This window comes from Lissotriton helveticus, chromosome 7, assembly GCF_964261635.1.
Source record: "Lissotriton helveticus chromosome 7, aLisHel1.1, whole genome shotgun sequence".
Taxonomy (NCBI): domain Eukaryota; kingdom Metazoa; phylum Chordata; class Amphibia; order Caudata; family Salamandridae; genus Lissotriton; species Lissotriton helveticus.
The window spans coordinates 181,343,743-181,355,595 of record NC_136068.1 but is presented as its reverse complement, the minus strand read 5'-3'; the positions used below and the strand labels follow the sequence as shown (position 1 = coordinate 181,355,595).

At 44.8% G+C, this 11,853-nt stretch overlaps 1 protein-coding gene across 1 annotated transcript; it reads right to left on the bottom strand.

Annotated features, from left to right (window-relative positions):
* Window positions 1–999: 999 nt before the first annotated feature.
* On the bottom strand, window positions 1,000–11,505 carry UBE2C (ubiquitin conjugating enzyme E2 C). Its single transcript, XM_078651893.1, has 6 exons — window positions 11,252–11,505; window positions 9,872–9,899; window positions 9,439–9,525; window positions 9,144–9,348; window positions 2,645–2,704; window positions 1,000–1,198 (listed from the first exon to the last, which is right to left on the bottom strand). The coding sequence occupies exons 1-6, from the start codon at window positions 11,365–11,367 to the stop codon at window positions 1,140–1,142; spliced, it is 555 nt and encodes a 184-aa protein (XP_078508019.1). The 5' UTR covers window positions 11,368–11,505; the 3' UTR covers window positions 1,000–1,139.
* Between the last annotated feature and the right edge of the window lie 348 nt (window positions 11,506–11,853).

Sequence of the window (11,853 nt, the reverse complement as noted above, 5' to 3'; positions counted from 1 at the left end):
TCTGAATGCTGCAGACTTACTGCACATGATGTGGAGTTGCCCACAGCTCGGTACATACTGGGTGGAGGTGGTCGAGGTCTTATGTGGGGGTGGTCAAGGTCTTAAGGTGGGGTAACAGATTGGCCAACAACCCCAAATCTGCCTAACGGGAACTAACGAGAAAGTGGAAATCTACGCAGGGCCCTAGTATAGAGCGATGGAAAACAGAATTCAGGAGCTGGGCGGCTAGTGAGGGCATGATCAGCTTCCAACAATCTAGAAGAGCGAATAATGAAAAGGCGATGGAAATTGCACAAGCATGGGAGGCATTAGTGGCACTACTAGCACGGTCGAAGCCGGACTGACCCCTAGGGGACTCCACAGGGACCTGCTGAGACACCGCATATAACTGGGCTATGGGCGGCCATAGGGAGGGCGTAAGTGAGCTTGGGCATGGTGGGGATTGGAAGACAGTCCGAATGAGATAGGCCGTTGACACACCCTAACGTGTTGAAGATGATTGGATATCCTGGTCTAGCGTACATAGAGCACACCGGTGTAAGGTTGGGGGGGGGGGGGGGGGGGGGAAACGAGGCTTGAGGCAGCGGGGGTACCATGTTGGAACTCCATTGCATTAATGGGTTGTATAGGAGGCAAGTTGTGTTGTGGGGAGGCAGGAACGATTATTCTCATGTTGATATTGATATAAGCCTACCTGTGGACAATGACTGGACATATTGCGTCAAAGCTACATACTGCCCCAATGTGTCATTCCTCCAACTGCCACACTGGTTTCTTCTTTAGCTGTGTAGAAGCTGCAATGAAGCCGGCTAGAAGGATAAACATCCTACACCTATGCTTGCGGGTCAACAACAATGGAAGCAAGGCACCCCAAGTAATCTGACAAATGTGTTATTTGAAGAAACCGCCACAACAACACTTATCTGTAATCAAAAACTTGGTAAAGCTCTGAATTCACTCCTCAAACTTCAAAAAAGTAAAAAAAAAGTGACAAGCATATCAAAAAGATAAAACAGTTTTATTTATAAACATTGAAACTCACACTGCTCACATTTAAATTAAGAATATATTACAGAAGACAAAACAGAAGGACAGAGGAGAGGACAGATTCAGTGCAAGTAGGACCAGCATCACTCAAGTCAGGAATCCCGGCTCTTCTGCTGCTTTGCATACTGTTCATGCAGGTGCTTCTTGTAAGCTAAATTAAAATATATAAAATAAGATTTCAGTCAGAGGGAGATGGGGGGGAAAAAAGGGTACATTAGCAGTCCTGTAGAGTGGTTACTTTTGACACCGACTAAGCAGTCACTAGTCATTACAAAGGGGCATCTTCGAGGAGCTCCTATTGAAGATTCCACAGAAGATATTACATTTTTTAATGTACAGTGGTAAGAGGGAGTGTCATGGAGTAGTTTTAAGGGATGTCAAAAGTTCTTTCGGAATTTGTTATTTTAGAAACACCCCCCATAAACAGTAATCACATTAAAACAATTGCAGAATACACATTTTCCGATTCCAGCTACGATATTGGGGGGGGGGGGGGGGGGGATGGGGGGTGCAAGCACTAACCGCCATTTCAGTCTGTCCCAAATTAGGTACACCTATGTTTTTTAAAATGGGTATGGGCCAGAAGGCCTGCAAAACAAAGTTGATTAAAGAAAATCCAGGTAGAAAGTTAGAGGGTGCCACAGGAGTACGTACTACTGGAGATGGGTAGGTGAAGAGCCGACAGGGCTACTCTGCTTTGGCGGATTGAATTGTGCAATAGACTCCATGGTGTCGTTCTATTATAATGCAGCTTATGTAACCAGCAAGCATCTCACAAACTCCCACAAAGGAACTGGGCAATAGAGCATCAGTTCTCCCGAGAGCTTCATTGACACAAGGTAGTGGGACTCGGAGGACATTTTAATCACTGTGAAGATAGAGTATTTCTCCAAAGACTCCCCCCCCACCCCACCCACCCATGTAAAGCCAAGATCATTTGGATGCCCTCCTTGTGTGGTGGTGGGTGGTTTTCTAACCACAAACTTAACCATACCAGATGACAGGTCATTACTAAAGTAACTTAATGCTCTATGAACATGCTTGGGGACAAGAAAGAAACCAGAATGCCGGTGATGGTCTAGAACTGGTGCGTGTGGCCAGCCCTCCCCAGACAAGAGGGAAAACATGCATCTCAGTACCTGAAGAAAGAGGTACGTAGTCCAGCAGCAGAGCCATAGACAAAGTGATTCAGTTAGTGAGAATGTATTCTGCCTCCGATTTGCATGGAATTCACCCCCCCCCCCCCCCGAGAATCCTTCTTAAAAACCAGTTAACTCTTGAATGCAAGAGTTGACACTAGAAGCGATGTGGCAAAATACACCCTCAAACTTTGTGTAGAATCCAGGGGGTGTTAAGAGTTTAGTTTAACATGCAAGGTTGAAAAGTAGGCGGGCTTCACTTAGGACTTTCCATGTGCTCAGAGTGCAGATTTCACCTTTCAGGCAAGTCGGTAAAGACTACAGTTTTATTTGCCACCATAGACTATGCCTCCTCCTATCCAAATTCCATAGTGCATATACGGAGTAAGGTTGTATATGAGCAACTCAATTTAATATAAGAAATAAAAAGACATTTCAAGTAGAGTCCATGGACATACCTGGTTGATTCTGCCAGAGCTCTGCTGCCTGTGGGTTCAGGGGACTCTCGTTATTGGGTTCTGAAAGGGGCCAAAATTTGCAAGTAAATAAATGGATAATAGAAACATTGGTTTAACTCAATGTAAGTTTGATTTCATAGGTCTCCTTACATCCATTCAAGCCAAGAACAAAATGCGTTACACAGATGTGTGATTTCATAGCAGTGTAGCAGAAGAAAAATGTTACAACCAAAATGTAGATTCTAAAGTAGTTACGCTCTAAAATGCATCACAATGCCAATAGTTTCTATAAGGCCAAACATCCAAAGTACCATTAAATGAAATAAGACTTTGCTGGTAGAGGGAGATCTATTGTTATAGGATTTACCAAATACCCTTTAAATCAAATTATAAATAAGCTGTTTTATGCAATAGTGATTCTCCTACATACACTGGAGGAATGCTGTATTTGCACATGACAAGTAGTGCAATCATACATTACTCGACAGACAACCATAGTCACCTGGCCAGACTACATTGCTTCCCTTTAAAACATCTACACCCACCATTTTGGGCAAGTACATTTTAAAGTACACTCGCAACTGACAAATAATCGTGCACTCCCAATCTCAAGCAGACGCAAAACTTAATACTCCAGGATTGGAATTAATGAGAGTTTAAAAATAGATTTAAACGGCAAGAAAAGGTGTTTGTGGACAATCAGACCCAGATAGCCACTACAAATCTCACAGGTCTGCCAATCTGAAGACATTACCATGCTCCGTTCTTCTGCACCCAACTAGTAAGTGGCACAAAAAGAAACACTTGCTTTGATGCAAGACAGCATGTGGAGTGCAACAGCTAAGTTGAAGTCACTGCCTTCTATAGTGACTTGAGGATGCAAGCATTGGCTGCCAGCAGTGCAACTTGTCGAGACTTAACGGATAGTGAACTTTTACCAAATTTGGCAGTGAACACACCTCAAGTTTACAAGGCAAAAGGTCATTTGATTAATTCAAATCACAATAATTCGGTACGAGTGAGTGAGATGTATAGCTAGTTTTCTACATTAACCACCACCAGACAACTACAGCAATGGTGTTTAAAGTTGTAACCAGAGCATAAGTCCTAAAAATGTAAAAGGCGGGGGAAGGTATGTGTGTGGAGAGAACAGGACGACTACCCAAGTTGGGCAATATCCAAGTGACATCACGGCATTTATCACAAGTAGAGGCATCAGATCATCAGACCTCACAGTGGTTTGGCAGGTCTATCACGAGTACATTTTTGGATGTTCAAATATTTAACAAATTAATTTTTGCATTGGCGTTGTACCCCCCAAATTTTTTTAAACTATGCAACTAGACTCCAAATCTGGGACTTCCACAACAGCTCCTCAGTTCGCCTGGTCCAGTCTGTTCTCTCACTGAACCCCCAAAAAAATCTTGTGCCCCTAGTAATACAGCGGTCCAGGTCCACGTGTTTGCGCTCACATTAAGCCATCCAGTTTGTGTATTCGTTCTTTTGATCAGTGATAAATTCGTCCAGTTCATGTCTGGCCTTGTTTATATGCCTTTTTCCTTACCGATCTCACCTCTTCGACCCACCTGTTACCGCTGCCCCTCCTACCCACACCCATTTAGAGGAATCTTACGTTCCCTCATTACATAGTCATAACCCTGCTTCAAAAGTGTGTTCGATTCCCTCATTCACAGTCTATGTACTTCATCAAGCACTTATTCCTTAGTTAGTCTGCCACTTCAGGGTGGACTATTGGTTCATACCCCCAGCAGCAATATTAGCCATTCGTCCATGGCACGTTACCGCCCTTTGGTTTCGGAATGATGCTGCGCGCACGTTCATTGGCACTGGTTATATGAATTACTTCGGAAAGAGGTCCCTGTAAGCTTCAGCACTTTCACATGCATTTAGGCCCTGTATGTGAGTCAGGAGGCATTTCCATAGACCCTGAAGAGGTGTGGCGCCGCGGCCAGGGCGACTGACGCTGGAATCTGGGGACCACGGTTCGATCCCCGGCTCCGGCGCGGCGGCAGGTCAGCCCAGCACCATGTGACTCTGGGCAATAGCTCGCTTAATCTTCCCGACGGCCCCCCAGCGCCTAGAGACCCTTACGGGTGATTGTGCGCTTTACAAATGTGGACTTTACTTTTTACTTTACCCTGGGGTGTTTAGAGACTCAAACAATACACGATTGGCATGTGTGTGTGAAGGGGCGAGGACATCAGATTGGTCATTGAAATAATGCAGGCGGTGCGGAGTGAGCAATGATGTGAAGGGTCTGTTCAAGTCATTTCATGAATGAGTCATGATAGTCCATAGTTGGGAGTGCTACTTTTGTCAAGAGTTGTGTAAAGGGATGTAAACTAAATTTCAAAACTACATACATTTTGCTGTGGGTGGCCTGCGTACAGAATTCGTAGCTTTAGAAGGGTTTTGTGTAGGGACCCTAACTGACAGTGGGCATGGAAGGGGGTGGGTTGGCCACCTCAGATAAATGCGACAGAAACACGCCTATTGCCTTGAAGGCTCTGACCCGCGGTGCACATTTCTCTAGGCAGCTGTAATCACTTGACTGCGCCGCACCTACTTTGCACACCACGTATGCACGCCCAGTGCCCTTTATGGTGTTGTTCTTGCACACAAAGAACACTATTAGTGGCTGGCTACAGCTCTCCCAACTACTCCGCTACCATTCAGCAAGGTCGGCATTGCCCACCTAGTAGAGGATTCTTTATTTTAGGGTTTTGCAGAGCGCCCTGTTATCCACTGCTCTGGTAGCTATAGGGTAAATCCAGCTGTTGGGTGAAAAGCTGCGTTTTCAAACTTGGCTACACAACCTTCCTGTTAGTATGCCCCCGTCTTGATTGTGTATCTGAAATAAAGGGTTTGGTGGCTTACAAGAGTGACGTGCTGCACTCCCTCCTTACGGACTTCTGACACTAGTGTTATGCTAGAAGCAGCGCGAGTAGAAGGATTTTTATTTAGCATCCAAGACAGTGGTCGATCTGTCTTCCTTGGCAACAGCCTCGAGCAGCTGTTCGCCATGACAGAAATAGTTTTACAAAACACCAATGTTCTTTTTCCACAAAGGGTTCTGTTAAGTTAAAACGTAAAAAATATGGCATGCCATTATGGGCCGGTTGGTAAGCCTCAATAAAGCATTCTTACCAGTGAGCCTTACTCCTTCCAGTTGGGATTTGAAAACCTCACAGCCATATACTCCCAAAGAGCAGCACAAAGCACCCAGACTCTTAGAGGGCTCTGTGTCAGGCAAACAGGAATACACCCGGGCCATCTGCCCATAACCCTATGTACACCCGGGCCTTCTGGCCCATAACCCTATGTACACCCGGGCCTTGTGTGCTTCCTCCCCACTTCCCTCCGTGATGTGCTCACCCCGTTCGCTTCTTCCCACTTCCTCTGATGTGCTCACCCATGTGTGCTTCCTCCCCACTTTAAGTTAAAGCCATTTGCTTTGCTAATGGTATTGTATAGCAAAGCAAATGGCTTTAACTTAATCAAAGGCGAGACCTATTGCATTTTTAATGCTCGTTTAACACTCAATCATGGCAGCACTATGTCTTGTGCACAGGTCGCACAAAAATAAACCCTGATGTGAATAAACCATTCAATGGCAATTCCATTGATAATTTGAAAGGCAAGTGCTGCTCGGATTACATCACAATGAGGGGAAACATAAGGGAAACGTGCTTTTACGCAGCTTTTAGTAATGGACTGTTCCTTACATGTTTTATGCACTTTGTTTTAACTCCCCACTCCTACTTTTGTATCAGCACTCCAAGAGTGCTGGCTCGAACCCAGGTCCCCTGCATCAACGTCGCCCGCTCCAGCCATTACGCCAGAGCATCTTCATTCCCCAGTTCTGCCTGATCCCTTCTCCCCTGCCCCAATCACAGGCATAACAGGATCCGCATTTTCGTGAAGGCCACTTTATCCACTGTACAAGGAGGAAGCTCTTCAGATGAGTGGAGTTGTGAATAGTCCACAATACCTTAGATGTTTCCGGCCAGTGCTTAATTTGTAAAATATTAAGTGCCAAGGCTCTGATCAGGAGGCCATTGCAGCTTCCACCACCTAACGCCTCTGTCATCCCTGCCAAAACTACTAACCACCTCTCACATGTAAATGCGACAGTTCCGATTATTCCAGGTCCCCAAAGCTAAAGGAATGAATGGGGCAGCAGGTATTAGCAATTTGAATGTACATATTATTCCTAAACAGTACTGCTCATCTCTAACTTAGATGAGCAGCACCACCAAATGGTAGACTGTTCTAAGTATGGTGTTGACCATCAGGTGCCGAACACCGGCTCAAATTAAGCTCCGATGTTCCTGCTGATGAAAAACAAAAGTTCTCAGGTTGCAGAGAGCAACACTGGCACCAGGTGAGGCGCTGCTTCGTTTGCAGTTTTTTACAGCACAAACCGACCGACTGAAGGTATTTCCCCGGAAACACACACCATGTTAAATTGCTCAATAACAATGGCCAGTTCATAAAATTCACCTATAGTTTAATACATTGACGACTTTTCAGCAATTCACAATATTTTCTGCCATACTCGTTGGAAGTGGTTTCTGCTAGGTTTTCCCAGAAATACTCACATTTGTGTCACTGTACTTGCGTACACTTCTGCTCCTAAAATTTTTATGTGACATGCATTTGTAACTGTTTCCTGTACTAAAAGTTATTTTTTGCTTTGGAGAAATGGCCACCCCTACGCCTCTGCCACTTCTTAGGATGTGTCCCCCCCCCACCACACTTGCCACCCTCAAAATAGATTCATTCCTGCCTTTCACATGGCTATAGCGGAAACTATCTTTGTGGGAAATATCGTGCAAAAAGATTTAATTCTTAAGGACTAACAAACGTGTGCCTGTTGACCAACTTTTAAAGGTGGACCCACAAAACGGCCCACGCGAAAAGATTTGCTTAGACGCAATTGCAATCTACTAGCGTGGATTTAAGTTAGTAAATGCCACTGGTGTCATTTCTGCTTTAGGGCCACCTCGATGCTGAAATGGTTTGTTTTTCTCCTGCCAACTCCGGATTGCCTCGTGGTAATTTCATTAAGTGTTGGCATGTGGAGTTTGTACTGAATCAGTTGGATATTGCAACACGAGCCGTGCTAAACAGATAACAGCTGCATTTGCTGGAGTTGTGGTTATTTTTTTCTTCAACTTTTGTACCTGCACTCTGAAGGTATTGGAGCTGTAGCTCGAACCAGTTCCCCAGGGTCAAAGTCGGCCACTCCAGCCATTACACCATGCCCCCATTCCACCTTCTTCGCCCCCCTCACTAATCACAGGATGGCCCCTTTCAAATACCTTCCCACTCCTAGGTACTTTTTTTTTTAACTATGGGGTTTGCAAGGGTACTCAACATTTACACGTCACACTTCGGGGTTTTATGCTCTCTGGAGAGATTGTAATAGATTAGCATTTACCGCGTTTAAAATGTTTGCGCGGACACTACACTCTGCAGTGGGAGAAGATAAACCATGCTCTTAACCGGCACTGCTGGGGGAAGGATTGTGCAAGATACGGTAGCCCAAAATGTTTGCATTCTTCCAACTAAAGTATAAAAAGTAATCTCCATAGACTTGTAGTTTCCCAGCACTATAATAGGTGACACTACAATTCATCCCGGTGCCTCAGTTAATCACCCCCATTATCAAACCTATAACTTTGTTTTCCAGGTCTACATTTCCGAGGCTTGTTAATGTCAATCCAATTGCTTTAAAAAACCCGAACCAGTTATTCAACTGTAGAATATGTTGCTAAAGAAGGCCTATGATTTAGTAATGTGGTAACCTCAGTTTGTGTTGAAAACACAATTATTGTAACAGCAACAATTTCATTTTCAATGTTTTGAAGTGAGTTATTTATTAAAATCAGGGCAATGATAGCCTTTTTACCTTTCAGTTAGAACTCAGTACTGCTTTAGGATGCTAGCATAACCACACTATGCCACATAATTCCAATCCGCATCATTTCACTCAATGCCACACCCAAACACCACAAAATTAATTTCCATTACAGTCCACATAATATGACAGCAAACCACATATTTCAACTCAACATAACACATCCATCCAATCCACACCACAGAATTCCACATCATTTAGCAAAACTCAACAGCAGACCACACAATTAAACTCCACAAAATCCCACCACACAACACAAATTGCCATTCCACATAATTACACTGACAAAATCCCACTTCACAATTCCAATAAACAATACCACATGATATCTATCCACATATTTCCACTGCACACCATGCCACAACTCCACTACAAAAATCCACTCCAAACCACAATTCCACATCACAGCACTCTACAACGAACAAGTCCAATCAAATCCACATAATTCCTCTCCAAAACACACAAGGGTAAATGACATTGTAATTTGCAACGCCAATACCTCTTAACTCTAACAAATCCGAGAACTGTTGCACCGCAAATGCTTGTTTATCTTACCACCAAGCAGGCTCTGGAGAGATAGCAGGATTGTCCGGACATCGTACAGCGCCGACCACTTGTCCTTCAGGATGTCGAGGCAGATGTTACCCAGGGTGTCAACATTGGGGTGGTAACAAGGGGTGATGAATTTGACAGTAGGGGCGTTGTACGGGTATCCACTCGGAAACTCCAAAGAAAGCTTGTACCTCAGGCCTTCATAAACCTAAAAGTACCAGAGAGGGGGTAATTAGCGACCAAGTACCACTCAGTCCCCTCGCAACTATCGATAGCAGCGAAAGCATCTGCAACTTACTGTCCCTCCGGCGCCATGAATTGTGCCAATCCACTTGAAGAGGTTGTCCGATTCTGGGAACGCAGAAACCCCCTTGTCACCAGACATCTTTACAAAAGAAAGATACAAAATGAAAAATTAAAACCCGCCTACTTCTCTCGCTTCGATACAATACCTATTGCCAAGAAATCGGCACGTGGGTGATAAAACAAGGAAAGGAAAAAAAAAAAAAAAAAAAAAAAAAAAAAAAAAAACACACCCTCGTAATACAGAGGGCTTCGACTGGTGAAAATCTATCAAGTCTTCGCTCTATACACCGTGTTATGTTATTTCTCATGCTGGCCAAGGTGGCCAGCATAACCACACCCAGACAAGGAAGACCCCAAATTGACAAATCACTGACAGCTACAGAAAACTTCTCTCCCACAGACCGATATGGTAGTCCAACACTCACCATTAGAGTCATCAGCTCGTGCTGTAACCTGTAAAAGCAAAGAAGATATTTACATCACAGTAGAAGGTGGGTAGGGGTCTGAGGCGCTCCAACTAGAGAGTACCAATACTCAACTGCAAGTATGAAAAGTTAAGTCAGAAAGCGAGATTAGAAATAGTTCTGCAGAAAAAGCCAAGCTTTGTACAGGAGGGGGGAATGTTTGTTCTCCACATACTGGCAGAAATAAAGTCATTTATTACGCCATCTACGAAACAACCCAATTTCGCCTCAACTTCCATAAACCAACCTAGTCAAAATCTATTGCACACCATGACCCAATGATAGGGTGGTCTCTGAATTACCCGGTGCCACGTAGTCACTCTGCATCTGTGCTTCACTTCACATTAAATTACAGGTGGCACAACAATCTCACAGCTAGATGACTGAGTAACTCCAGCAGGGCAGCACTCTCAAACACTTATAATCAAGCTGCCTAGGCCCGCCCCACACCCACCTCAGGGCAGTAACCGTTGTCATAAGTGACTACTTCAAAGAGTGAGCCTGTGCTGCCAGCTGCCCCTGCAACTCCTTGTACTTTGTCCTAGATCATTGTTCCAGGCTGTCGCTGTCTGAAGAAACAGGCAGAAATAAAGGCTCCAAAAATCGTCAGTCCCTCTGTTCAGAATGTGTTTAGAATTACGTTTTATGACTGCCCTTAAGTTAATGCCAGAAACAAATCTCTAACTCTCAGAAAACCCCTCTACCCCCACCCCTCAAAAAAAGTACTGAGAAATTAATACAAGCTGTCTCTTCTCTAGTACTTGCTGAGTATCTACACCTCAGATGAGAGCTCCCATCGGCCTCCCAATGGTCAAAGACCAAACACCTTATCCTACGACCTCTAGTCCCATCTTTGGGGTTTCTTGACCTCCCTGGCAACTCTGCGTCGCAACTTCACGGTTTTAAAGCATCTCTCGTTCTCCGGTCACTCATGTCCACTCAAACTCCGAAATCTTCCCACCACTACATAACCAAAACTCACACCAACCCCTTCGCCACACAAAGCTATTTATTTAATGCAGTTTCATAAAGCGTGAACTTTACCCAAAGGTGTCAGAGTGCTTTACAAAAGAATCAGGAAGGTTTGAAAAGGTACACAAGGTACATTAAACACGCTAATAAGTTACACCCCCAGCGGCCTGCCAAAAACTGTAGACAAGTATGTAAGATATAAAATACCCCCCGACATAGGGGTGTCATAGCCGACCCTTTACTTACAGCAAGCTCAACATAGCCCCCTCCTTGCAGCCCTCAACACAGTCCCCACTTACAGGACCTTTTCTCAGCCCACCAAAAACCATGGACGAAAACTTTCACTGCTGACCCCCCACCTCCTTTTACCTTTTGCCGACGGAGCCCCTGCTCGCGGCGCTGGAGCCAGGCTCGGTTCCCTTGCGGGCAGTGGCGGAGTTGGCGGCGTTGGCAGCAGCGGCGGGGTCCATGTTCTGGGAAGCCATGATTAGATATGAACTCACTAGAGCAGAGCAAATTCGGGTGATCTGATCTCTGTCGTGTTTCTGTCTCCGAGACGCTCACTCCTCCTTGCTATCTCCTCCTCTCCGAGCTCCAGCTCCCGCCCCCGATTTGAATTGTTTGAATCATTCTCTTCTCGTCCAGTCAGACGCCAACAAACACGTCCAGCGACCAATCGGAACTCAGTGCATTTTTTGGGTTCCATGGAGATCGACGTCGCTGTGTTTCTCAATCAGCGTTGTACACTGATTGGTTTATTTGCACTTTGTGATTCCATAATGATTGGTTGAATGTAACTATCGCTCATGAGCACAAACCAGGCTCATTCGCTACGTCTATAGATGGGCGGAACTAAAAGGAATATAGAGAGTAAAGACAAACTAGCGAGAGACTAGTCCGTGATTCGTAATTTACAAGCTATCTACGCACGGACGGCAGCACAATCAGCTGTGCCATGCCAAATACATTAA

Coding starts and splice junctions, on each gene's coding strand:
- UBE2C (XM_078651893.1), bottom strand. CDS start 11,367: ATGGCTTCCCAGAACATGGACCCCGCCGCTGCTGCCAACGCCGCCAAC. Junction 2,705..9,143: donor TCTCCAGAGCCTGCTTGGTG/GTAAGATAAACA, acceptor GGCCCCTTTCAG/AACCCAATAACGAGAGTCCC. Junction 1,199..2,644: donor GCTCTGGCAGAATCAACCAG/GTATGTCCATGG, acceptor ATTTTAATTTAG/CTTACAAGAAGCACCTGCAT.